Source organism: Pristiophorus japonicus, chromosome 26 (genome assembly GCF_044704955.1).
Source record: "Pristiophorus japonicus isolate sPriJap1 chromosome 26, sPriJap1.hap1, whole genome shotgun sequence".
In the NCBI taxonomy this organism is placed as follows: domain Eukaryota; kingdom Metazoa; phylum Chordata; class Chondrichthyes; family Pristiophoridae; genus Pristiophorus; species Pristiophorus japonicus.
Window position 1 is genome coordinate 24,796,384 of NC_092002.1, and position 23,445 is coordinate 24,819,828.

A 23,445-nucleotide genomic window follows, 5' to 3' on the forward strand; every position below is an offset into this window, starting at 1 on the left:
GGGGAGGGGGGGGAGAGTGTGCGGGGAGGGGGGGGGAGAGTGTGCGGGGGAGGGGGGGGAGAGTGTGCGGGGGAGGGGGGGGAGAGTGTGCGGGGGAGGGGGGGGAGAGTGTGCGGGGGAGGGGGGGGAGTGTGTGCGGGGGAGGGGGGGGGAGTGTGTGCGGGGGAGGGGGGGGAGTGTGTGCGGGGGAGGGGGGGGAGTGTGTGCGGGGGAGGGGGGGAGAGTGTGCGGGGGAAGGGGGGGGAAGGAGAGTGTGCGGGGGAGGGGGAGAGTGTGCGGGGGAGGGGGAGAGTGTGCGGGGGAGGGGGAGAGTGTGCGGGGAGTGGGGGGGAGAGTGTGCGGGGAGTGGGGGGGGAGAGTGTGCGGGGAGTGGGGGGGGAGAGTGTGCGGGGAGTGGGGGGGGAGAGTGTGCGGGGAGTGGGGGGGGAGAGTGTGCGGGGAGTGGGGGGGGGGAGAGTGTGCGGGGAGTGGGGGGGGGAGAGTGTGCGGGGAGGGGGGGGGGAGAGAGTGTGCGGGGAGGGGGGGGGGAGAGAGTGTGCGGGGAGGGGGGGGGGAGAGAGTGTGCGGGGAGGGGGGGGGGGGAGAGAGTGTGCGGGGAGGGGGGGGGGAGAGAGTGTGCGGGGAGGGGGGGGGGAGAGAGTGTGCGGGGAGGGGGGGGGGAGAGAGTGTGCGGGGAGGGGGGGGGGGGAGAGAGAGTGTGCGGGGAGGGGGGGGGGGGGGAGAGAGTGTGCGGGGAGGGGGGGGGGGAGAGAGTGTGCGGGGAGGGGGGGGGGGAGAGAGTGTGCGGGGAGGGGGGGGGGGAGAGAGTGTGCGGGGGGGGGGGGGGAGAGAGTGTGCGGGGAGGGGGGGGGGGAGAGAGTGTGCGGGGAGGGGGGGGGGAGAGAGTGTGCGGGGAGGGGGGGGGGAGAGAGTGCGGGGAGGGGGGGGGGAGAGAGTGTGCGGGGAGGGGGGGGGGAGAGAGTGTGCGGGGAGGGGGGGGGGAGAGAGTGTGCGGGGAGGGGGGGGGGAGAGAGTGTGCGGGGAGGGGGGGGGGAGAGAGTGTGCGGGGAGGGGGGGGGGAGAGAGTGTGCGGGGAGGGGGGGGGGAGAGAGTGTGCGGGGAGGGGGGGGGGAGAGAGTGTGCGGGGAGGGGGGGGGGGAGAGAGTGTGCGGGGAGGGGGGGGGGGAGAGAGTGTGCGGGGAGGGGGCGGGGGGGAGAGAGTGTGCGGGGAGGGGGCGGGGGGGAGAGAGTGTGCGGGGAGGGGGCGGGGGGGAGAGAGTGTGCGGGGAGGGGGCGGGGGGGAGAGAGTGTGCGGGGAGGGGGCGGGGGGGGAGAGAGTGTGCGGGGAGGGGGCGGGGGGGGAGAGAGTGTGCGGGGAGGGGGCGGGGGGGGAGAGAGTGTGCGGGGAGGGGGCGGGGGGGGAGAGAGTGTGCGGGGAGGGGGCGGGGGGGAGAGAGTGTGCGGGGAGGGGGCGGGGGGGAGAGAGTGTGCGGGGAGGGGGGGGGGGAGAGAGTGTGCGGGGAGGTGGGGGTGGGGGGGGGGGAGTGTTCGGGGGGTGGGGGGGGAGTGTGCGGCAGTGTGCGGGGACGGAGGGGTTTGTGAGGGGACGGGGGGGTGTGTGAGGGGAGAGGGGGGGAGTGTGCGGGGAGGTGGGGGGGGGCACTGTGCGGGGAGGGGAGTGTGCGGGGAGGGGAGGGGAGTGTGCCGGGAGCGGGGGGGGAGTGTGCGGGAGCGGGGGGGAGTGTGCGGGGACGGGGGGGTGTCTGAGGGGACGGGGGGGTGTGTGAGGGGAGAGGGGGGGAGTGTGCGTGGAGGTGGGGGGGGGGCACTGCGGGGAGGGGAGTGTGCGGGGAGGGGAGTGTGCGGGAAGTGGGGGGGGAAGTGTGCGGGGAGGGAGGAGGGGGCAGTGTGCGGGGAGGGGAGTGTGCGGGAGGTGGGGGAGAGTGAGCGGGGAGGTGGGGAGGGGGGGGAGTGTGCGGGGAGGGGGTGGGTGTGCGGGGAGGGGGGTGGGTGTGCGGGGAGGGAGGGGGAGTGTGCGGGGAGGGGAGGGGAGTGTGCGGGGAGGTGGGGAGGGGGGTGGAGTGTGAGCGGGGGGGGAGAATGGGAGAGGAGGGGTAGGAGTGTGTGGCGGGGGGCGGGGAGTGTGTGGGGAGGGGGGGAATGTGCGGGGAGTTGTGGGGGGGGGGGAGTGTGCGGGGAGGGTGGTGGGGGGGAGTGTATGGTGATGGGGGGGGAGTGTGCGGGGATGGGGGGGGAGTGTGCGGGGATGGGGGGGGAGTGTGCGGGGATGGGGGGGGAGTGTGCGGGGATGGGGGGGGAGTGTGCGGGGATGGGGGGGGAGTGTGCGGGGATGGGGGGGGAGTGTGCGGGGATGGGGGGGGAGTGTGCGGGGATGGGGGGGGAGTGTGCGGGGATGTGGGGGTAGTGTGCGGGGAGGGGGGTGAGAGTGTGTGGGGAGGGGGGTGGAGTGGGGAGGTGGGGGGAGTGTGCGGGGAGTGGGAAGTGTGCTGGGAGGGGTGGGGGAAGTGTGCGGGGAGTGGGGAGGGGTAGTGTGCGGGGAGTGGGGAGGGGGGGAGTGTGCGGGGAGGGAGGGAATGTGCGGGGGGGTGGGGGAGAGTGGGGCGGGGAGAGAGTGTGTGGGTGGGGGTACCGGGGCGTGCAATATATGGGGAGGGGAAGTGGGTTCCGTGGGGGGGGCGGGGGGGTTACAGTATATTGCGGGGGGTGTGATGGCAAACTGCGCTGAGAAATGTGGCAGAAAAAATCATTTTAAAAGCGCTTCTGCCAGCCTCAGCCTCTTGACCTGGTGAGGGGGAAGCGAGCTGTGATGTGTCTGAATTGTTTGCTTTGAGCGCTGTGCCCGAGATCCATGCCTGGCACTTTTTTGCAGAACATTTTCACAGAATGGTGTTGCGGTTGTTGTAGGGTTAACTGGCCATGCAGTATAATTGATGTCGCAGCTCTATTATGTGCTGCCAGTTTCCAGCAAGACCCTTTCCTAAACTAATGTGCACAAGCTGCTGATGCCATGGCCGCCTGGAGCTGACTGGTCACTGCATCAATCGCAGCCTTCACCCGCCATCACCCATCTGCCCAAGATGGCTGCCCGAAGCGTGCACGGGCAGATGGTGCTGTTGTTCAGAGCGAGTGGAGGAGCTTAGCCCGTTGTTCTTGCTCAGCTCCCATTGATTACACGGACAGAGATCACGTGATAAAGTCTATCTGGAGTTTCAGTGAAAGAGCTGGCAGCGTGCCAGCCAGTGTTGGAGGACAGGCTTGGTCTCTGGTGGATTAAGAGCTGCATGAGAGACCTTTCAAACTACCTTAACCCTTTGAGGTCGGTGGGAGACTATTTCTTTTCTTTCCCAGAAGAAAGCCTTTCGTTTGTTTTTAGTGATGGAAGTGAGGGGCAGAGTGAATAAAGGAGCACTGTGCACCATTGCGTGCCTCGTGCCATCATGTGGGGAGGGGTCTTTGAAGCCCTTGCTTTACCATAGCGAGACCCTTGTCCTGTACAAGTATAACTGTAGCACTGATTAGCCTGAAGCACAGTTTGCTCTGAAGGCGCTGACTCTGGGTTGCATTGGCACTGGCAGCGTACACTGTGCCAAAGCTACACCTTGTCATGTGTGAGCCCTAAGCAGTGAGTGTCAGCAGGCTGTATAACCTCAGAGAGCGTCACAATATCATCCGCTGTCCACCGTACAGGGACAGTGATTGGGATCAGCAACCCTGGTTGATCTGTTTTTAAAATTTCCCCTAAATTCAGCACAAGCCTGCAGTGGAACATACTGTTCAATGTAGTCCCAATTGGAGCCTTTACCCTGAAGCCATCCTTCAAGACTGCCTACATTTATTTCAACTTTGAACCTTTAAGTTGGTTTATGAACCAACTATCAAATGTGTTAACATTTTCTTCAAATCTCTTTCTGTGGGAAATGTGGCGCAGTACGTTGTGAGACTTTCTTACGCGGTTACTTTCACTGTAAAGCGATCACACTAACTCTAGTTAGAAAAAAGTAAGGACAGAGCTTGCCCCTTAATAGGAGTAGATAAAAGGAGCTGTTTCATCATTTGTTAATGGTTCATTTGCTCCCGATTTGTGCAGGTCAAGAGCTGGATAATTGTGACCCAACACTACCCACCGAGGGCCCAGATGTTCCACCGGAAGCACTGCCGAAAGCTGGTGAGTAAATGGCCATCTCTCGCAGGGTTTTTCTGTCGATAATCCGTGTCCCATGAGGACCCCAGGACAAATTTGTGTTCCTGGCTCTAACTTTTTCTTCACTTTGGACTAAAAGGACAGACCATAACGCTGCACCTGAAGAAATGGTACGATGCATGCGTGATGTAATGTTTATGGCAATTTGTGATTCTGTTTTTGTCAAAAGCTAAGGTGCTGCGTGGAATTCATTTTGACTTTGGAATTGGCCTGCCCCGTGGATCTGGTGCCTCAACTCCCTTTGGTAGTCCTTCTGTACGCCTGCAGTTACTGTACCAATCCGTCTTCTGCCACATCCTTTCCGTACCAGTCCACCTAACGGGTTCTTGTGTGGACAAGCGAGAGTGTAACCACCTCCCCTTGATATTCAGCGGCATTACCATCGCCGAATCTCCCACTCTTTCAATATCCTGGGGGTCACCACTGACCAGAACCTTAACTGGACCAGCCACATAAATACTGTGGCAACACAAGGTCAGAGGCTGGGTATTCTGTGGTGGGTGTCTCACCACCTGACTCCCCAAAGTCTTGCCACCATCTACAAGGCACAAGTCAGGATTGCAATGAAATACTCTCCACTTGCCTGGATGAGTGCAGCTCCAACAACACAAGAAACTCGACACCATCCAGGACAAAGCAGCTCGCTTGATTGGTACCCCACAACCGCTCATTTAAAATGGAGATGAGGAAGAATTTCTTCTCTGAGGGTCATGAATCTTTGGAATTCTCTACCCCAGAGAGCTGTGGAGGCTGGGTCATTGAATATATTTAAGGTGGAGATAGACAGATTTTTGAACGACAGGGGAGTCGAGGATTATGGGCAGCGGGCAGGGAAGTGGAGTTGAGGCCACGATCAGATCAACCATGATATTGAATGGCGGAGCACGAGGGGCCACTTCTCCTATTTCTTATGTTCAACATTCACTCCTTCTACCATCGGCGCACCGTGGTTGCAGTGTGTACCATCTACACGATGCACTGCAGCAACTCGCCAAGGCTTCTTCGGCAGCACTTTCCACACCCGTGACCTTTACCACCTAGAAGGACAAGGGCAGCCATCCTGACTTGGAAATATATCACCGTTCCTTCATCGTCGCTGGGTCAAAATCCTGGAACTCCCTCCCTAACAGCACTGTGGGAGCACCTTCACCACACAGACTGCAGCGGTTCAAGAGACGGCTCACCACCACCTCCTCAAGGGGCAATTAGGGATGGGCAATAAATGCCGGCCTTGCCAGCGTCGCCCACATCCCATGAACGAATATTGGAAAACAAAACTGCCAGTAACGAACTCAGCACATCTGGATTTGAGCTCAGGACCTTTAGTCTGTGTAGCTTAATAACTCGCGAAGCCATGGCTAGGAAGGAGAGATAAATACTTCTCCTCCCCTTCCTCCGTGCACAAGACTTAGCTTCTAACCTAATTTTCTTTTGGCGTGTGAGGGGTGGCGAGTTTCCATTTATCAAGAGTGTTGCATAAGAACATAGGAGTAGGCCATCTAGCCCCTCGAGCCTGCTCCGCCATTCAACAAGATCATGGCTGATCTGGCCGTGGACTCAGCTCCACTTACCTGCCCGCTCCCCATAACCCTTAATTCCCTTATTGGTTAAAAATCTATTGATCTGTGATTTGAATACATTCAATGAGCTAGCCTCAACTGCTTCCCTGGGCAGAGAATTCCACAGATTCACAATCCTCTGGGAGAAGAAATTCCTCTCAACTCGGTTTTAAATTGGCTCCCCCGTATTTTGAGGCTGTGCCCCCTAGTTCTAGTCTCCCCGACCAGTGGAAACAACCTCTCTGCCTCTACCTTGTCTATCCCTTTCATTATTTTCTCATCCTTCTGAACTCCAACGAGTAAAGACCCAGTCTACTCAATCTATCATCATAAAGTAACCCCCTCATCTCCGGAATCAGCCTAGTGAATCGTCTCTGTACCCCCTCCAAAGCTAGTATATCCTTCCTTAAGTAAGGTGACCAAAACTGCACGCAGTACTCCAGGTGCAGTCTCACCAATACCCTGTACAGTTGCAGCAGGACCTCCTTGCTTTTGTACTCCATCCCTCTCTAAATGAAGGCCAACATTCCATTCGCCTTCCTGATTACCTGCTGCACCTGCAAACTAACTTTTTGGGATTCATGCACAAGGAATCCAAAAGAGTTTCATGCACAAGGAACCCCAGGTTCCTCTGCACCACAGCATGTTGTAATTTCTCCCCATTCAAATAATATTCCCTTTTACTGTTTTTTTTCCCCCCAAGGTGGATGACCTCACATTTTCCGACATTGTATTCCATCTGCCAAACCTTAGCCCATTCGCTTAACCTATCTGTTGGTGTGGGGAAATATATTTTCCACTTCAAACTTCTAATGTCAGCATCAAGCTCTCTCGGTCAGGTATAGCAGGAATTAGATGTTCCCTTTGCTTGCACACCAATCTGCTTTAGCCTCAACCTCAAAGGACAGCCTCGACTGCAAATTCCCACATTAGCAGTCCTGTGACTTCTCTGAATGAGATTTCCAGTTTAGTGACACAGTTGGAGAAACTTAGTGCAGTGGGCCCATGCCGACACACAATTCAGTTGAGACAACCCAAACTCTCTTAATGGAAGATCCTTACAGCCAACTGAGAGTGAAGGCTTGTGTTCCATTTCCCTGGGCTGGATAGGAAGCAGGTAAAGGAGGTGAAAGGCCAGTGCTTAACTCACTGCATCATTCCCATTTTAATTGCGTGCTTTTGCCTTCACTGACTATTTCCGGTCACCTTCCGAATTGTGGGCACCCATTGGGAGGAGGAAATTAGAAATGGAGGTTCCTGTGTCTCCAACTAGGAACAAAATGTCAGTTTAGTGAGATTGTTGTTTGACAGCTGGGAAAGACGGTCATTAATTTCCTCTTCGCAGCTATCTCTGTCCCAAGTGTAATCTCACCATAACTTGTATTAGGCTAGCTGTGAATCACTATCTCTGTCCCGAGTGTAATCTCACCATAACTTGTATTAGGCTAGCTGTGAATCACTATCTCTGTCCCCCTGACACAGACAGCAGTTTCTAATACCTACTCCTTGCACCATTGTGTTTTGTTGGTGTGCTGTTGCCTAGTCATAGAATGATCTAGCCTTATAAGAAAACTTGTATTTTAATGCTACCCTTTCCATTGAGAGTGTGGAGCATATCTAGTCCCAGTTAACCATCAGAGAAGTGCCAGTGAAGCCAATTGGGCACAGTTTTTGAAGTTATAATTTTCTCTGGAGGATTTGGCGAAGGAGCTTTCTGGTTGTGTGTGATTTCCAGAAAACCTGCTGTCCGGTAATGGAAGGCATCGATGTCTCTAGAAAGCTGCAAACATGATGTGGTTCTCCAAATGTTGAGGCCTTGCTCATGGTTAGCGAGGTAGTAATGGGGCTCCAGTCTCCTGAGGTGGTGACCTACTCCAGTGGTGGGCAAAATACGGCGCGCGGGCCATATCCGGCCCGCCAGGTCATTGCATCTGGCCCGCTGGATGGGACAGAAATGGAAGGTGAGCCGGAGCTCGGGCTGCACATTCATCTATCCACGTTCACGTCTCATGGGTCAGAGACAGACCTGAACTGCAGCCAAGGAAAAAACATAGTAATACTTCATTCAAATTAATAATTCACAGAGGATTCTCCCTCGCCCAATCTTTAAAGGATCTGATCTGCGATTCTTGACCAATGGAGGGTGTCTGTACCCAGAATGCACTGCATACTCAAATATGTCCTATCCAATTTAGAGTAGAATCATGGCTGCTCATCTCCATAACTTTCACTGAAGAAAGTGCATCTTTCCTCTCCCGGTACCCAGAGTACGACGGCAGGGGAGTTCTCAACCGGCGCCAATTGGGACGGCATTAGTAATATTTGCAGAGGGGCATGAGGATAACTGAGGTGGGGATTTGATGCTGACAAAGACTCTAAAGAGGATACAGTTCTATTTCACAGCACGGATTTACAGAGCCCAGAAGATAGCACCACATTTTCAACTTTTATCTTTGATTCATTTCTAAGCAGTCCTGTTGCGTATGTAAGATAGCCTCTGACTATTATCTGAATTGATGGTTATGCAATGCCTGCATGGCACCGTTCCCTTGTTGCCCGACCGTGCAGCCACATGCCTTAGGGGGAACATTGGTGAACAGCCCTCAACAGCTCACTATAACTTGTTCAGTGGCCCTCCAGCCCAAATAATTGGCCACCCCTGACCGCCTCCCTCGGGCGCAGACAAAGCGCGAGTATGAAGAGATGGCAGGCTTTCAACAGGCAGCCTCACTCAGTGCGCTAGCAGCCGGTGTCATGTTTTGTGTTTTGATTTTAAATGCAGAAGATCTGGAGGAGGAAATGGAAACAGAAACAGAAACGGATAACCCACAGCAGTTGACAGAAAAACAGCAGCACCAGCTCAAACATCGAGAACTGTTCCTATCACGACAGCTTGAGTCTTTACCAGCAACGCACATACGGTAAGCAGATGTTTGTATAAACTGTATGTGCAACTCGACCTCCACCTCTTGTTCACTTACAGCTCATATCGATGGGAGAGCATTTTGGTGCGAGTGATCATAATTCAGTTAGATTTACGATAGTTATGGAAAAGGACAAAGACAGATCAGGAATAAAAGTTCTCAATTGGGGGAAAGCCAACTTTGCTGAGCTGAGAGGTGATTTAGCCACAGTGGACTGGAAACAACTACTGGAAGGTAAATCAGTGTCAGAGCAGTGGGAGGTGGTCAGAGAGGAAATTGTGAAGGTACAGAGCAAGTATGTTCCCTTAAAGAAAAAGGGTGGGACTCACAAATCTGGAGCCCCCTGGATGTCAAGGGTAGCCAATGTAACCCCACTTTTTAAAAAAGGAGGGAGAGAGAAAACAGGGAATTATAGACCGGTCAGCCTGACATCAGTAGTGGGTAAAATGATGGAATCAATTATTAAGGATGTCATAGCAGTGCATTTGGAAAGAGGTGACATGATAGGTCCAAGTCAGCATGGATTTGTGAAAGGGAAATCATGCTTGACAAATCTTCTGGAATTTTTTGAGGATGTTTCCAGTAGAGTGGACAAGGGAGAACCAGTTGATGTGGTATATTTGGACTTTCAGAAGGCGTTCGACAAGGTCCCACACAAGAGATTGATGTGCAAAGTTAGAGCACATGGGATTGGGGGTAGTGTGCTGACATGGATTGAGAACTGGTTGTCAGACAGGAAGCAAAGAGTAGGAGTAAATAGGTACTTTTCAGAATGGCAGGCAGTGACTAGTGGTGTACCGCAAGGTTCTGTGCTGGGGCCCCAGCTGTTTACATTGTACATTAATGATTTAGATGAGGGGATTAAATGTAGTATCTCCAAATTTGCGGATGACACTAAGTGGGGTGGCAGTGTGAGCTGCGAGGAGGATGCTATGAGGCTGCAGAGTGACTTGGATAGGTTAGGTGAGTGGGCAAATGCATGGCAGATGAAGTATAATGTGGATAAATGTGAGGTTATCCACTTTAGTGGTAAAAACAGAGAGACAGACTATTATCTGAATGGTGACAGATTAGGAAAAGGGGAGGTGCAAAGAGACCTGGGTGTCGTGGTACATCAGTCATTGAAGGTTGGCATGCAGGTACAGCAGGCGGTTAAGAAAGCAAATGGCATGTTGGCCTTCATAGCAAGGGGATTTGAGTACAGGGGCAGGGAGGTGTTGCTACAGTTATACAGGGCATTGGTGAGGCCACACCTGGAGTATTGTGTACAGTTTTGGTCTCCTAACCTAAGGAAGGACATTCTTGCTATTGAGGGAGTGCAGCGAAGGTTCACCAGACTGATTCCCGGGATGGCGGGACTGACCTATCAAGAAAGACTGGATCAACTGGGCTTGTATTCACTGGAGTTCAGAAGAATGAGAGGGGACCTCATAGAAACATTTAAAATTCTGACGGGGTTAGACAGGTTAGATGCAGGAGGAATGTTCCCAATGTTGGGGAAGTCCAGAACCAGAGGTCACAGTCTAAGGATAAGGGGTAAGCCATTTAGGACCGAGATGCGGAGAAACTTCTTCATCCAGAGAGTGGTGAACCTGTGGAATTCTCTACCACAGAAAGTTGTTGAGGCCAATTCACTAAATATATTCAAAAAGGAGTTAGATGAGGTCCTTACTACTAGGGGGATCAAGGGGTATGGCGAGAAAGCAGGAATGGGGTACTGAAGTTGAATGTTCAGCCATGAACTCATTGAATGGCGGTGCAGGCTAGAAGGGCCGAATGGCTTACTCCTGCACCTATTTTCTATGTTTCTATACAGGGTAGGATAAAGGAAAAAAGGGAGGCTTATGACAGATACCGAGAACTCAACACTGCAGAGACTCTAGAGGAATACAGTGTGTGTAAGGGTGAAATTAAATAGGAAATTAGGAAAGCAAAAAGAGAGCATGAAAAAATATTGGCAAGTAAAATCAAGGAAAACCCAAAGATGTTATATAAATACATTAAGAGCAAGAGGATAACTAAAAAAAGAGTGGGGCCTATTAGAGACAGTGGGGCCAAGTTTCGGCCTGAGTTGCTCCTGTTTTTTTTGGAGCAACTGGTTTAGAATGGAGTATCTTAGAAATTTGAATTCTCGGCATTTAGTTTGTTCCAGTTCTTGTCAGTTAGAACAGTTTCATTTTGGAACAGAATTTTTTTTTCAAAAGGGGGCGTGTCTGGCCACTTACGCCTGTTTTCAAAGTTTAGGCAGTGAAAACTTACTCCAAACTAACTTAGAATGGAGTAAGTGAAGATTTTTGTACGTTCGAAAAAACCTTGTCTGCACTTTAGAAAATCAGGCGTAGGTTACAAATTAGGCGTAGGAAAAGGGGGGGGGGTGTTTAAAGGGAAGTTTACAAACATTAAACACTTCAGTTTTACAAATAAAGAGCCATCATCAATAATAAATGATAAATACATCAATAAATTAACCAATAAATCAATCAAAAAAAATTTATAAAAAATAATTTTTTTAAAAAATCAATAAATAAAACATTTTCTACTTACCGACTGCAGCACCGGGAGTCCTCCAACAGCCTGCTGGGACGGCCCCCCCAGTGTGTCTCTGTCAGCGTCTCTATCTCTGTCTCTATGTCTGTCTGTCTGTGTCTCTCACTCTCTGTCTGTCAGTGTCTGTGTTTCTGACAGCGAGGGGAGGGGGAGAAGGGGGGTTGGAAGGGGGAGGAGGGGGGGCGGAGAAGGGGGGAGGGAGCGGAGAAGAGGAAGAGGAGAAGGGGGGGAGTAGGGGGGATGGGAGGGGCAGGGGATGGAGGAGGAGGGTGGTTGGGGGGGGGTAGGGGGGAGGAGGGGTGGGGGAGGGGGAGGAGGAGGGGGTGGGGTGGGAGGAGGGAGGTGGGAGGTGGAGGGGGGGGGTGGGAGGAGGGGGGGGGAGGAGGAGGAGGGGGGTGGGGGGGAGATGGAGGGATGGAAGGAGAGAGGAGGGATGGAAGGAGAGAGGAGGGAGGAAGGAAGGAGAGAGGATGGAGGGAGGGAAGGAGAGAGGATGGAAGGAGAGAGGAGGGAGGGAAGGAGAGAGTAGGGAGGGAGGGAAGGAAGGAGAGTGGGGGAGGGAGAGGGGGGGGAAGGTAGAGAAGGAGGCTGAACGGCCGTGAGGAGGAGGAGGGCGGGGGGGGAGGAGGAGGAGGAGGGAGAGAGGATGGAGGGAGGGGGGGGAGGAGGAGGGAGAGAGGATGGAGGGAGGGAAGGAGAGAGGATGGAGGGAGTGAAGGAGAGGAGGGAGGGAGGGAAGGAGAGAGGATGGAGGAAGGAAGGACAGAGGATAGAGGGAGGGAAGGAGAGAGGAGGGAGGGAGGGAAGGAAGGAGAGGGGGGAGGGAGAGAAGGAGGCTGAACGGCCGGACCCAAGACTGGATTTACAGGTAGGTGGTGTCGGGTCTGGGGTGGCGGGGGGGGAGAGCAGAGGTCGGGTCGCCGGGGGGGAGCAGAGGTCGAGTCGCCCGGGGGAGGAGCGGGGGTCCGGTCGGGTGGGAGGAGCCTTATCCATGCAGCCCCAGTGAGGCCATTCGGCCAGGGCTAGGGGCTGCGTGCTTCGGGCCCCTCCCACAGTTTTGGGCGCCTGGAGCTACTGCACATGCGCGCCCACTGTAGCGCGCATGTGCAGAGGTCCCTGCACTGTTTTCAGCGCAGGGACCTGGCTCCGCCCCCCACAGCTCGTGATGCGCCGCGCCCAGCTCCAGAGGGCCTGCAGAGAGCCGGAGAATAGGTAAGTTTTTTTTAGGCGCACTTTGTGGCGCGAAAAACGGGCGTCCAGGTCCAGCCCGGCCCGAAACTTGGGTCCCATAAAGGTAACCTATGTGTGGAGGCAGAAGATGGGGTATGGTTCTTAATGAATACTTTGCGTCTGTTTTCACAGAGAGGGACGATGCAGACTTTGCAATCAGGGAGGAGGAGTGTGAAATATTAGATGAAATAAACATAGTGAGAGAGGAAGTATTAAGGGGCTTAGCAGCTTTGAAAGTGGATAAATCCCCAGGTCTGGATGAAATGTATCTCAGGCTGTTCAGAGAAGCAAAAGAGGAAATAGCAGAGGCTCTGACCATTGTTTTCCAGTCCTCTCTGGCTACAGGTGTGGTACTGGAGGACTGCTAACATCATACCGTTGTTTAAAAAGGGAGAAAGGGTTAGACTGAGTAATTACAGGCCAGTCAGCCTAACCTCAGTGGTGGGAAAATTATTGGAAAAAAATTCTGAGGGACAGGATAAATCTTCATTTTGAACGATACGGATTAATCAAGGACAGTCAGCACGGATTTGTTAAGGGAAGGTCGTGTCTGACTAACTTGATTAAATTTTTCGAGGAGGTAACCAGGAGGCACCGATGAGGGCAGTGTGTACGATGTAGTGTATATGGATTTTAGCAAAGCTTTTGATAAGGTCCCACATGGCAGACTGGTCACAAAAATAAAAGCCCATGGGATCCAGGGCAAAGTGGCAAGTTGGATCCAAAATTGACTCAGAGGTAGGAAGCAAAGGGTAATGGTTGATGGGTGTTTTTGTGACCAGAAGGTTGTTTCCAGTGGGGTTCCGCAGGGCTCAGTACTGGGTCCCTTGCTTTTTGTGGTGTATATCAATGATTTAGACTTGAATGTTGGGGATATGATTAAGAAGTTTGCAGATGATAAAAAAATTGACCGTGTGGTTGATAATTAAGAAGCGAGCTGTCGACTACAGGAAGATATCAATGTTTTCACAAAGGAGAGGGATGACGCAGACATTGCAATCAGGGAGGGGGAGTGTGAAATATTAGATTAAATAAACATAGTGAGAGAGGAAGTATTAAGGGGCTTCGCAGTTTTCAAAGTGGATAAATCTCCAGGCCTGGATGAAATGTATCCCAGGCTGTTCAGAAAATCAAAAGAGGAAATAGCAGAGGCAGGTGCGCAGAAGAGTAGAAAATTGAATTCAATCCAGAGACATGCGAGGTAATGCATTTGGGGAGGGCTAACAAGGCAAGGGAATACACATTAAATGGTAAGACACTGAGAAGTGTAGAGGGACCTTGGAGTGCATGTCCACAGATCCCTGAAGGTAGTAGACCAGATAGATAAGGTGGATAAGAAGGCATACGGAATGCTTGCCTTTATTAGCCGAGGCATCGAATACAAGAGCAGGGAGGTTATGCTTGCACCCTTTAAAAAGTACTTGGATGTGCATTTGAAGTGCCGCAACCTACAAGGCTACGGACCAAGAGCAGGAAAGTGGGATTAGGCTGAATAGCTCTTCTTAAGGCTGGCGTGGACACGATGATCCAAAATGGCCTCCTTCTGTGCTATAAATTTCCATGATCTATGATTCTATGAGCTGGTGCATCCCATTCTGTTAAATTAAAGGTATTGTGCTGTCGACATGCTGTAGGTAGCAGCAGGAATTCTAGTGTTGTGACTCTATCCATTTATTAAGATGGCTTACCATTGGATTTGGGAAGGGAGAATTTGCTGCACTGTACCTTGGGTCAATGACATGTGAAATCTATCACAATCCCGTACAACTTTCCACAACCGTCAGGTCCACTGTACTTAATGAAGACCCAGATTTCTGCGGTATGTTGTACAGCAAGCTTCCACTACAGCAAGCTTCCACTACAGCACAAGCTGGACTGCCAGCCTACCCATGACATGAAGCAGCAGGAAGGAGGAAGACCACCGCATTCACTCTCCAGTGTGACTGTTTCGGCCTCTCGGTAACCTTGAGGTATATCACAGTGACGAATGTAAAAGCAGTGTATAAATACTCTGCTCTGACAACATCACGCCTACCCCTAGCGGTCTTTATTACCATATTCAAACTGGGATGTGCACCAAGATCAGTGGTGTACTTTGACTTCAAGCTATTCAGACCTTTGTGAATAATTTACTGAGCAATCATGGGGCCTCTGCCTGTAAAATAAATGCTGCTTAATGAGTTTTTCACCACTGAGAGGCCCCATTCACCTCGACCTGTCCTCCTGCCTACCCCACAGGAGCAAAGTTACTATCAGGGCACGAGACAGCTGCTGATTTCAAGCTTGAGTTCTCGCTACAGATTGACAGATAGCTAGAACTTCCGAAGTGACCTTGTGAGTGTAAAATGTGAGTGTGCCGTCTTATGGCCCAGCGGGTGGACATCCATCATGCCCCATCGCATGGACTGCATAAAGCCCCATGGCACCATTCTCCATCGTGCTCCATCGCATGGACTGCATAAAGCCCCATGGCACCATTCTCCATCGTGCTCCATCGCATGGACTGCATAAAGCCCCATGGCATCATTCTACCGTTGGAGGGACAGCAGCAACCTCTTGTGTCTCTGCAGCAAAACACACTGAACCGTGGAGATGGGAGCATTGTCTCATCTCCTGCCCCACGTCGGGCTTGTGCTGTAGTGGAATCTGGGTCTTGGTTAAGTAAAGAGAACCTGAAGATTGTGGAAAGTTGTACGGGATTGTACACGTCGGGCTACTATAGTCACGAACCTGTTTGCTGATCAGCTTTAGGACGTACATCCGTTTTCAATGTTGTAGGAAGACCTCTGCAGGGCAGCTTGCGATGGACTAACCATTCTGGTATTTTAGATCCAATGCCAAGATTTAGTCTTCAAATAATGAATCCAAGTCATGTGAGGGGCTTTGGCAAAGATGCGTGTCCCACCCCCCACCTTTCCAAGATGGCGGCCCAAACCTAGTGCTGTCACAAAGAGCTGTGCCCAATCTCGGGTCGGATCCACAAGAACCCCAGATACCAATCACCAGTTGAGGCAGACGTCCCTTGTATCTTCCAATTGATGCCTTTAACTCAAGGTTTCCATTTAAATCCCACTCCCGGACTTGAGCATATAAATCTTAAGTTGACACTGCACTGCAGTACTGAGGTAGTGCTGCACTGTTGGTGGTGCCATCTCTTGGATGAGATGTTAAAGTGAGGTCCCACCTGTTTGATCCACTTGTTCAGTTAATGACCCCAACATGGAGTTCTCCTGATGCCCTGGCCAATATTCCGACTTCAACCCACATCGCCTTTCCTCTCTTTATTGTTTCGAAACATAGAAATTTACAGCGTAGAAGGAGGCCATTTCGACTCATTGTGTCCGTGCCGGCCGACAAAGCCACACGGCCCTCGGTCAGCAGCCCTGAAGGTTACACATAAATCTATGAACAATGGTGGAAAGGTAAAGAGCACCGAGCCCAACCAGACCGCCTCACACAACTGCGATACCTCATGCATCGCAACATTTTACACTCCACTCCAACCGAAGCTTTGCAATCTCCTGGGAGAGGCAAAAAAATAGACAAAATCCCAGGTCAATTGGGGAAAAAAATCTGGGAAAATTCCTCTTCGACCCATCCAGGCGATCAAAACTAGTCCAGGAGATTATTCTGGCCGTATTCGATTCCCTGAAGTACTTACCATCGTATCTGCGCCAGCCAACAAGAGGCTATCCAGTCTAATCCCACTTACCAGCTCTAACCCTGCAGATTATGGCACTTCAAATGCACATCCAACCTTTTAAATGTGGTGAGGGTTTCTGCCTCTACCACCTTTCCAGGCAGTGAGTTCCAGACCCCCACAACCCTCTGCGTGAAGAAGCTTCCCCATAAATCCCCTCCTATCAACCACCTTAAAACTATGCCTCCTCGTAATAGCCCCCTCCACCCATGGAAATAGGCCCTTACTATCCACTGTATTCAGGCCCCTCAAAATGGTATACACCTCAATGTGGTCTCCTCTCAGCCCCTCTGTTCCAATGAGAACAAACCCAGCCTATCCTCTGTCCTCATAACTAGGATTCTCCATTCCAGGCAGCATCCTCGTAAATCTCCTCCGCACCCTCTCTAGTGCAATCATGTCCTTCCTATAATACGGCGACCAGAACTGCACGCAGTACTCCAGCTGTGGCCTAACCAAAGTATTATACAATTTAAGCATAACCTCCCTGCTCTTGATGCCTCGGCCAATAAAAGCAAACATTCCGTATGCCTTCTTAACCACCTCATCTACCTGGCCTGCTACTTTCAGGGATCTGTGGACAAACACTCCAAGGTCCCTTTGTTCATCTACACTTCTAAGTGGCCTACTGCTTAATGTGTGTACCCTTTCCTTATTTAACCCTCCTCAAGTGCATTACCTCACACTTCTCCGAATTAAATTCCATTTGCCACTGTTCTGCGGTATGTGGGAGCTTACTGTGTGGCAAATGGCTGCCATACTCACTGCACAACTCGCTGCAGAAATCACTTTGTTGTATGTGAAGCACTTTCGTGCTTCACATACAACAAAGTCGTGTGAGACTTGATAAGTTCTCTATAAATAAAAGCCGTTATTATTTTGATACCCCCTCGTGAATCATGTAAAGCTCTATGCCACACCACATATCCCCTGATTAACCTGGTTCCGGATGATGAACATCATGTACAAGTTTGTCAACAGAACAAAGTCAATTCTTTTGGAAATGCCCAGAGGACAGTGTAAGGCGGTGCCCAATATGATGCAGTCTAATACACACGTGCAATTTTGGTGCTTTGACCTATGGCCTAGAAGGGAGTCGTTTTAATGTGATATTGGCAAAGGGTTCACCTCCCAAGGTTGTGTTTTTTTTGACGACATTAAAAAACCTGGTCAGTGGGCAGCTGGGAATGTTAGTTAATGAGCTCGTTCACCATTGCATGTATTGAGACAACAGAGTTGTTGTTGAGTCCCTTCCATTAGCAGGTTGCACCCTGAATCTACAGTGATTTTTCCATGACCCCTGACTGAGGACCCAGCCCCTGAATATCTGCTCAGCTGTGAACTTGCACATGGGGCGGGGTGATCACTTTGATTGGCAGTCATTGCACAAATCTTCATCACAGTTAATAAAGGGGTCATAGAGGGCGATGAGCACCTCAAGTCTCAACGCCGAGAGCATGCAGGCAGCGGAAGGAGGCAGCGGCAAACCAGTCCCACCTACCCCTTCCCTCAATGACTATCTGTCCCACCTGTGACAGAGTCTGTGGCTCTCGTATTCGACTGTTCAGCCATCAAAGAACTCACTTCAAGAGTGGAAGCAAGCCTTCCTCGATTCCGAGGGACTGCCTATGATGATGATTCTTCCCCTCCCTCCCTTGCACTCTAACAGTCAGATACACAGTGATGTTTTTCTTTAAGTGGTTAGTGTGAGCCAGTCAGACAGGTAGACTCGAGTATGGTAAACCCATTCTGCTTGTAACCAATAGTTAATTCAGGGACCCCTGACGCGTAAGTGGGTTTAGCCTGTAATAGAGGTGGGGTTTTGTGGCTTGTAATTTGTTGGTAAAAGGAACGGTAGGTAATCGATTGCTTCTCACTGAAAGGCGTTTCTGCGGCCGCAACCGAGACTCCAGGATGGTATGTTGCCTCCCTGGTGCAAGGGTCAAGGATGTCTCTGAGCGGGTGCAGGACATTCTAAAAAAGGAGGGAGAACAGCCAGTTGTCGTGGTGCACATTGGTACCAACGACATAGATAAAAAAAGGGATGAGGTCCGACGAAACGAATTTAAGGAGCTAGAAGATAAATTAAAAAGTAGGACCTCAAAAGTAGTAATCTCGGGATTGCTACCAGTGCCACGTGGTAGTCAGAGTAGGAATCGCAGGATAGCGCAGATGAATACATGGCTTGAGCAGTGGTGCAGCAGGGAGGGATTCAAATTCCTGGGGCATTGGAACCGGTTCTGGGGGAGGTGGGACCAGTACAAAGCGGACGGTCTGCACCTGGGCAGGACCGGAACCAATGTCCTAGGGGGAGTGTTTGCTAGTGCTGTTGGGGAGGAGTTAAACTAATATCGCAGGGGGATGGGAATCAATGCAGGGAGACAGAGGGAAACAAAAAGGAGACAAAAGCAAAAGACAGAAAGGAGATGAGGAAAAGTGGAGGGCAGAGAAACCCAAGACAAAAAACAAAAAGGGCCACTGTACAGCAAAATTCTAACAGGAAAAAGGGTGTTAAAAAAACAAGCCTGAAGGCTTTGTGTCTTAATGCAAGGAGTATCTGTAATAAGGTAGATGTATTAACTGTGCAAATAGATGTTAACGAATATGATATGATTGGGATTACGGAGACGTGGCTCCAGGATGATCAGGGCTGGGAACTCAACATCCAGGGGTATTCAACATTTAGGAAGGATAGAATAAAAGGAAAAGGAGGTGGGGTAGCATTGCTGGTTAAAGAAGAAATTAATGCAATAGTTAGAATGGACATTAACTTGGATGATGTGGAATCTATATGGGTAGAACTGCAGAACACCAAAGGGCAAAAAACGTTAGTGGGAGTTGTGTACAGACCTCCAAACAGTAGTAGTAATGTTGGGGAGGGCATCAAACAGGAAATTAGGGGTGCATGGAATAACGGTGCAGCAGTTATAATGGGTGACTTTAATATGCACATAGATTGGGCTAACCAAACTGGAAGCAATACGGTGGAGGAGGATTTCCTGAAGTGCATAAGGGATGGTTTTCTAGACCAATATGTCGAGGAACCAACTAGAGGGGAAGCCATCTTAGACTGGGTGTTGTGTAATGAGAGAGGATTAATTAGCAATACTGATGTGCAAGGCCCCTTGGGGAAGAGTGACCATAATATGGTGGAATTCTGCATTAGGATGGAGAATGAAACAGTTAATTCAGAGACCATGGTCCAGAACTTAAAGGTATGAGGCGTGAATTAGCTAGGATTGATTGGCGAATGATACTTAAGGGGTTGACTGTGGATGGGCAATGGCAGACATTTAGAGACCGCATGTATGAACTACAACAATTGTACATTTCTGTCTGTCGTAAAAATAAAAAAGGGAAGGTGGATCAACCGTGGCTATCAAGGGAAATCAGGGATAGTATTAAAGCCAAGGAAGTGGCATACAAATTGGCCAGAAATAGCAGTGAACCCGGAGACTGGGAGAAATTTAGAACTCAGCAGAGGAGGACAAAGGGTTTGATTATGGCAGGGAAAATGGAGTACGAGAAGAAGCTTGCAGGGAACATTAAGATGGATTGCAAAAGTTTCTATAGATATGTAAAGAGAAAAAGGTTAGTAAAGACAAACGTAGGTCCCCTGCAGTCAGAATCAGGGGAAGTGATAACGGGGAACAAAGAAATGGCGGACCAATTGAACAAGTACTTTGGTTCGGTATTCACTAAGGAGGACACTAACAACCTTCCGGATATAAGAGGGGTCAGAGGGTCTAGTAAGGAGGAGGAACTGAGGGAAATCCTTATTAGTCGGGAAATTGTGTTGGGGAAATTAATGGGATTGAAGGCCGATAAATCCCCAGGGCCTGATGGACTGCATCCCAGAGTACTTAAGGAGGTGGCCTTGGAAATAGCGGATGCATTGACAGTCATTTTCCAACATTCCATTGACTCTGGATCAGTTCCTATCGAGTGGAGGGTAGCCAATGTAACCCCACTTTTTAAAAAAGGAGGGAGAGAGAAAACAGGGAATTATAGACCGGTAAGCCTGACATCGGTAGTGGGTAAGATGATGGAATCAATTATTAAGGATGTCATAGCAGCGCATTTGGAAAGAGATGACATGCTAGGTCCAAGTCAACATGGATTTGTGAAAGGGAAATCATGCTTGACAAATCTTCTAGAATTTTTTGAGGATTTTTCCAGTAGAGTGGACAAGGGAGAACCAGTTGATGTGGTATATTTGGACTTTCAGAAGGCTTTCGACAAGGTCTCACACAAAAGATTAATGTGCAAAGTTAAAGCACATGGGATTGGGGGTAGTGTGCTGACATGGATTGAGAACTGGTTGTCAGACAGGAAGCAAAGAGTAGGAGTAAATGGGGACTTTTCAGAATGGCAGGCGGTGACTAGTGGGGTACCGCAAGGTTCTGTGCTGGGGCCCCAGCTGTTTACACTGTACATTAATGATTTAGACGAGGGGATTAAATGTAGTATCTCCAAATTTGCGGATAACACTAAGTTCGGTGGCAGTGTGAGCTGCGAGGAGGATGCTATGAGGCTGCAGAGCGACTTGGATAGGTTAAGTGAGTGGGCAAATGCATGGCAGATGAAGTATAATGTGAATAAATGTGAGGTTATCCACTTTGGTGGTAAAAATAGAGAGACAGACTATTATCTAAATGGTGACAGATTAGGAAAAGGGGAGGTGCAACGAGACCTGGGTGTCATGGTACATCAGTCATTGAAGGTTGGCATGCAGGTACAGCAGGCGGTTAAGAAAGCAAATGGCATGTTGGCCTTCATAGCGAGGGGATTTGAGTACAGGGGCAGGGAGGTGTTGCTACAGTTGTACAGGGCCTTGGTGAGGCCACACCTGGAGTATTGTGTACAGTTTTGGTCTCCTAACTTGAGGAAGGACATTCTTGCTATTGAGGGAGTGCAGTGAAGGTTCACCAGACTGATTCCCGGGATGGTGGGACTGACCTATCAAGAAAGACTGGATCAACTGGGCTTGTATTCACTGGAGTTCAGAAGAATGAGAGGGGACCTCATAGAAACGTTTAAAATTCTGATGGGTTTAGGCAGGTTAGATGCAGGAAGAATGTTCCCAATGTTGGGGAAGTCCAGAACCAGGGGTCACAGTCTAAGGATAAGGGGTAAGCCATTTAGGACCGAGATGAGGAGGAACTTCTTCACCCAGAGAGTGGTGAACCTGTGGAATTCTCTACCACAGAAAGTTGTTGAGGCCAATTCACTAAATATATTCAAAAAAGAGTTAGATGTAGTCCTTACTACTAAGGGGATCAAGGGGTATGGTGAGAAAGCAGGAATGGGGTACTGAAGTTGCATGTTCAGCCATGAACTCATTGAATGGCGGTGCAGGCTAGAAGGGCCGAATGGCCTGCTCCTGCACCTATTTTCTATGTTTCTAAAGCTGTATTCTCGGTAAAGCACCCGCTCTATTGGTTTATACTTAGCTGCCGCTCAGTAGAGTGCTTTCCCATCTGACTTTTCTGAAAAGAATATGTGGCAGTATATGCAAGATTATGGTATCCAGTTCATACCATAAGGGATCTATTGGTACAGTTTCCAGCTAACATTATGTTAACTAGAGATTGGGCAATCTGTGTGCTCTCCAGATTGTAGGGAGTTACAGAAGTAAGTGGGGATGCTGAACTCTAGAGAATAGCTGCTGTACCTGTGAAATGTGGAGCAACTTCGTTGATGAAGACACCACAATGAGATGGGTAACAGGACACTGCCTGACGCTTTTGGGTGAGACAGGGGTCAGTGAATCAGCTCGCATGCACCTCCTAAATCAGCTCCAGGAGTTTTATCATGTGCTCCCAAACTCTTAGCTTGAACCATTCAAAGACATTTTACGAGTTTGCCTCGAGTCTTGCATGAGCAACCATCCTTGCTCTGCACATTGTTCAGAGTAAAGACCAGCCTGTTCCTTCCTGATTGCTGCACATCTGCTATGCAAACATTGTAAAAAGGATGGAAAAAGTCCGTGAAGCCTATCCCATCCAGAAATGAAGCAGCTACTGACACCCCTCCCTCCCCCCCCCCCTCAATTATGCCACTTCTTGGGAGAGGCAAAACGAAACAGAGGCCAATTCCGGTCTGACCTCCAGAAGTGGTCAAACAAAGCTCCAGAAGATGATGACGTCGTTTGAACCCTTCGAATCCCATCCAATCCACAACTTGCCCTCCCTCTACTGCTCTAAATGTCTACTTCCCCCAGGAACTCGTCCAGCTCCCTTCTGAAGGACTGTAGGGGATCCATATTCACCACATACACTGGTAATCTGTTCCAGAGGGCGACAAATTGCTTGGAAGGACATCGAACCTAACGCTTTGCCGAGGGATTTAATATTGCATCCCTTAGTTCGACCATCCTTAGCCAACTGATCTCCAGTAACAAAGGAAAAAACTTGCATTTATATAGCATCTTTTACATCCTTGGGATATTCCCAGGCTTCACGGCCAATGAATTGCGTTTGAAATGTAGTTACTGCTTTTTAGGCAGACACAGCAACACACACCAAGGTCCGGCAAACAGCCGCGAGATAAATGCGCAGTCCATCTGTTGTTATTTGAGGGATAAATGCTGGCCAGGGCCTGAGAATTCTCCTGCTCCATTGGCCAGTAACCTATACAACTGGGCTAATCTAATCCCATCATCATTGTACAAAGCTCAGGCATGCTGGCTGTCAGTTTGTTACTGTCCTCTACCTTCTCCAGGGCCTCAATGATCATGTGTAGGGACCAAAACTGGACATGCTTTCCCCAAGTGTGAGAGCACTTGTACCGCCCAAGTGTAGTATTTCTGACGTGATCGTGTCCTAGCAGTACAGCCTAAAGGCCTATCTGCTTGTCATATTGCTGTGCACCTTTCATCATTGTCATCATAGGCAGTCCCTTGGAGTCGAGAAAGACTTGTTTCCATTTTTAGAATGAGCCCTTGGGTGGCTGAACAGTCCAATACGAGAGCCACAGTCTCTGTCACAGGTGGGACAGATAGTTGTTAAGGGAAGGGGTGGGTGGGGAGTCTGGTTTGCCGCATGCTCTTTCCGCTGCCTGCGCTTGGTTTCTGCACGCTCTCAGCGATGAGACTCGAGGTGCTCAGCGCCCTCCCGGATGGACTTCCTCCACTTGGGGCGGTCTTTGGCCAGGGACTCCCAGGTGTCGGTGGGGATGTTGCATTTTATCAAGGAGGCTTTGAGGGTGTCCTTGTAATCTTTCCTCTGCCCACCTTTGGCTTGCCATGGAGCAGTTCAGAGTAGAGCGCTTGCTTTGGGAGCC

The 23,445-nt window shown here is 50.7% G+C and overlaps 1 protein-coding gene across 2 annotated transcripts in view; it reads left to right on the plus strand.

Annotated features, from left to right (window-relative positions):
- LOC139239251 (metastasis-associated protein MTA1-like) overlaps positions 1–23,445 on the plus strand; it is a 191,257-nt gene that overhangs the window by 111,637 nt on the left and 56,175 nt on the right. The window contains exons 4-5 of one of the 2 annotated variants that reach the window (XM_070867950.1): positions 4,088–4,165; positions 8,546–8,681. In XM_070867950.1, the coding sequence (XP_070724051.1) occupies positions 4,088–4,165; positions 8,546–8,681 (214 nt within the window). Of the gene's footprint in view, positions 1–4,087; positions 4,166–8,542; positions 8,682–23,445 lie in introns of both variants that reach the window. The other variant, XM_070867951.1, reaches the window with a different exon arrangement.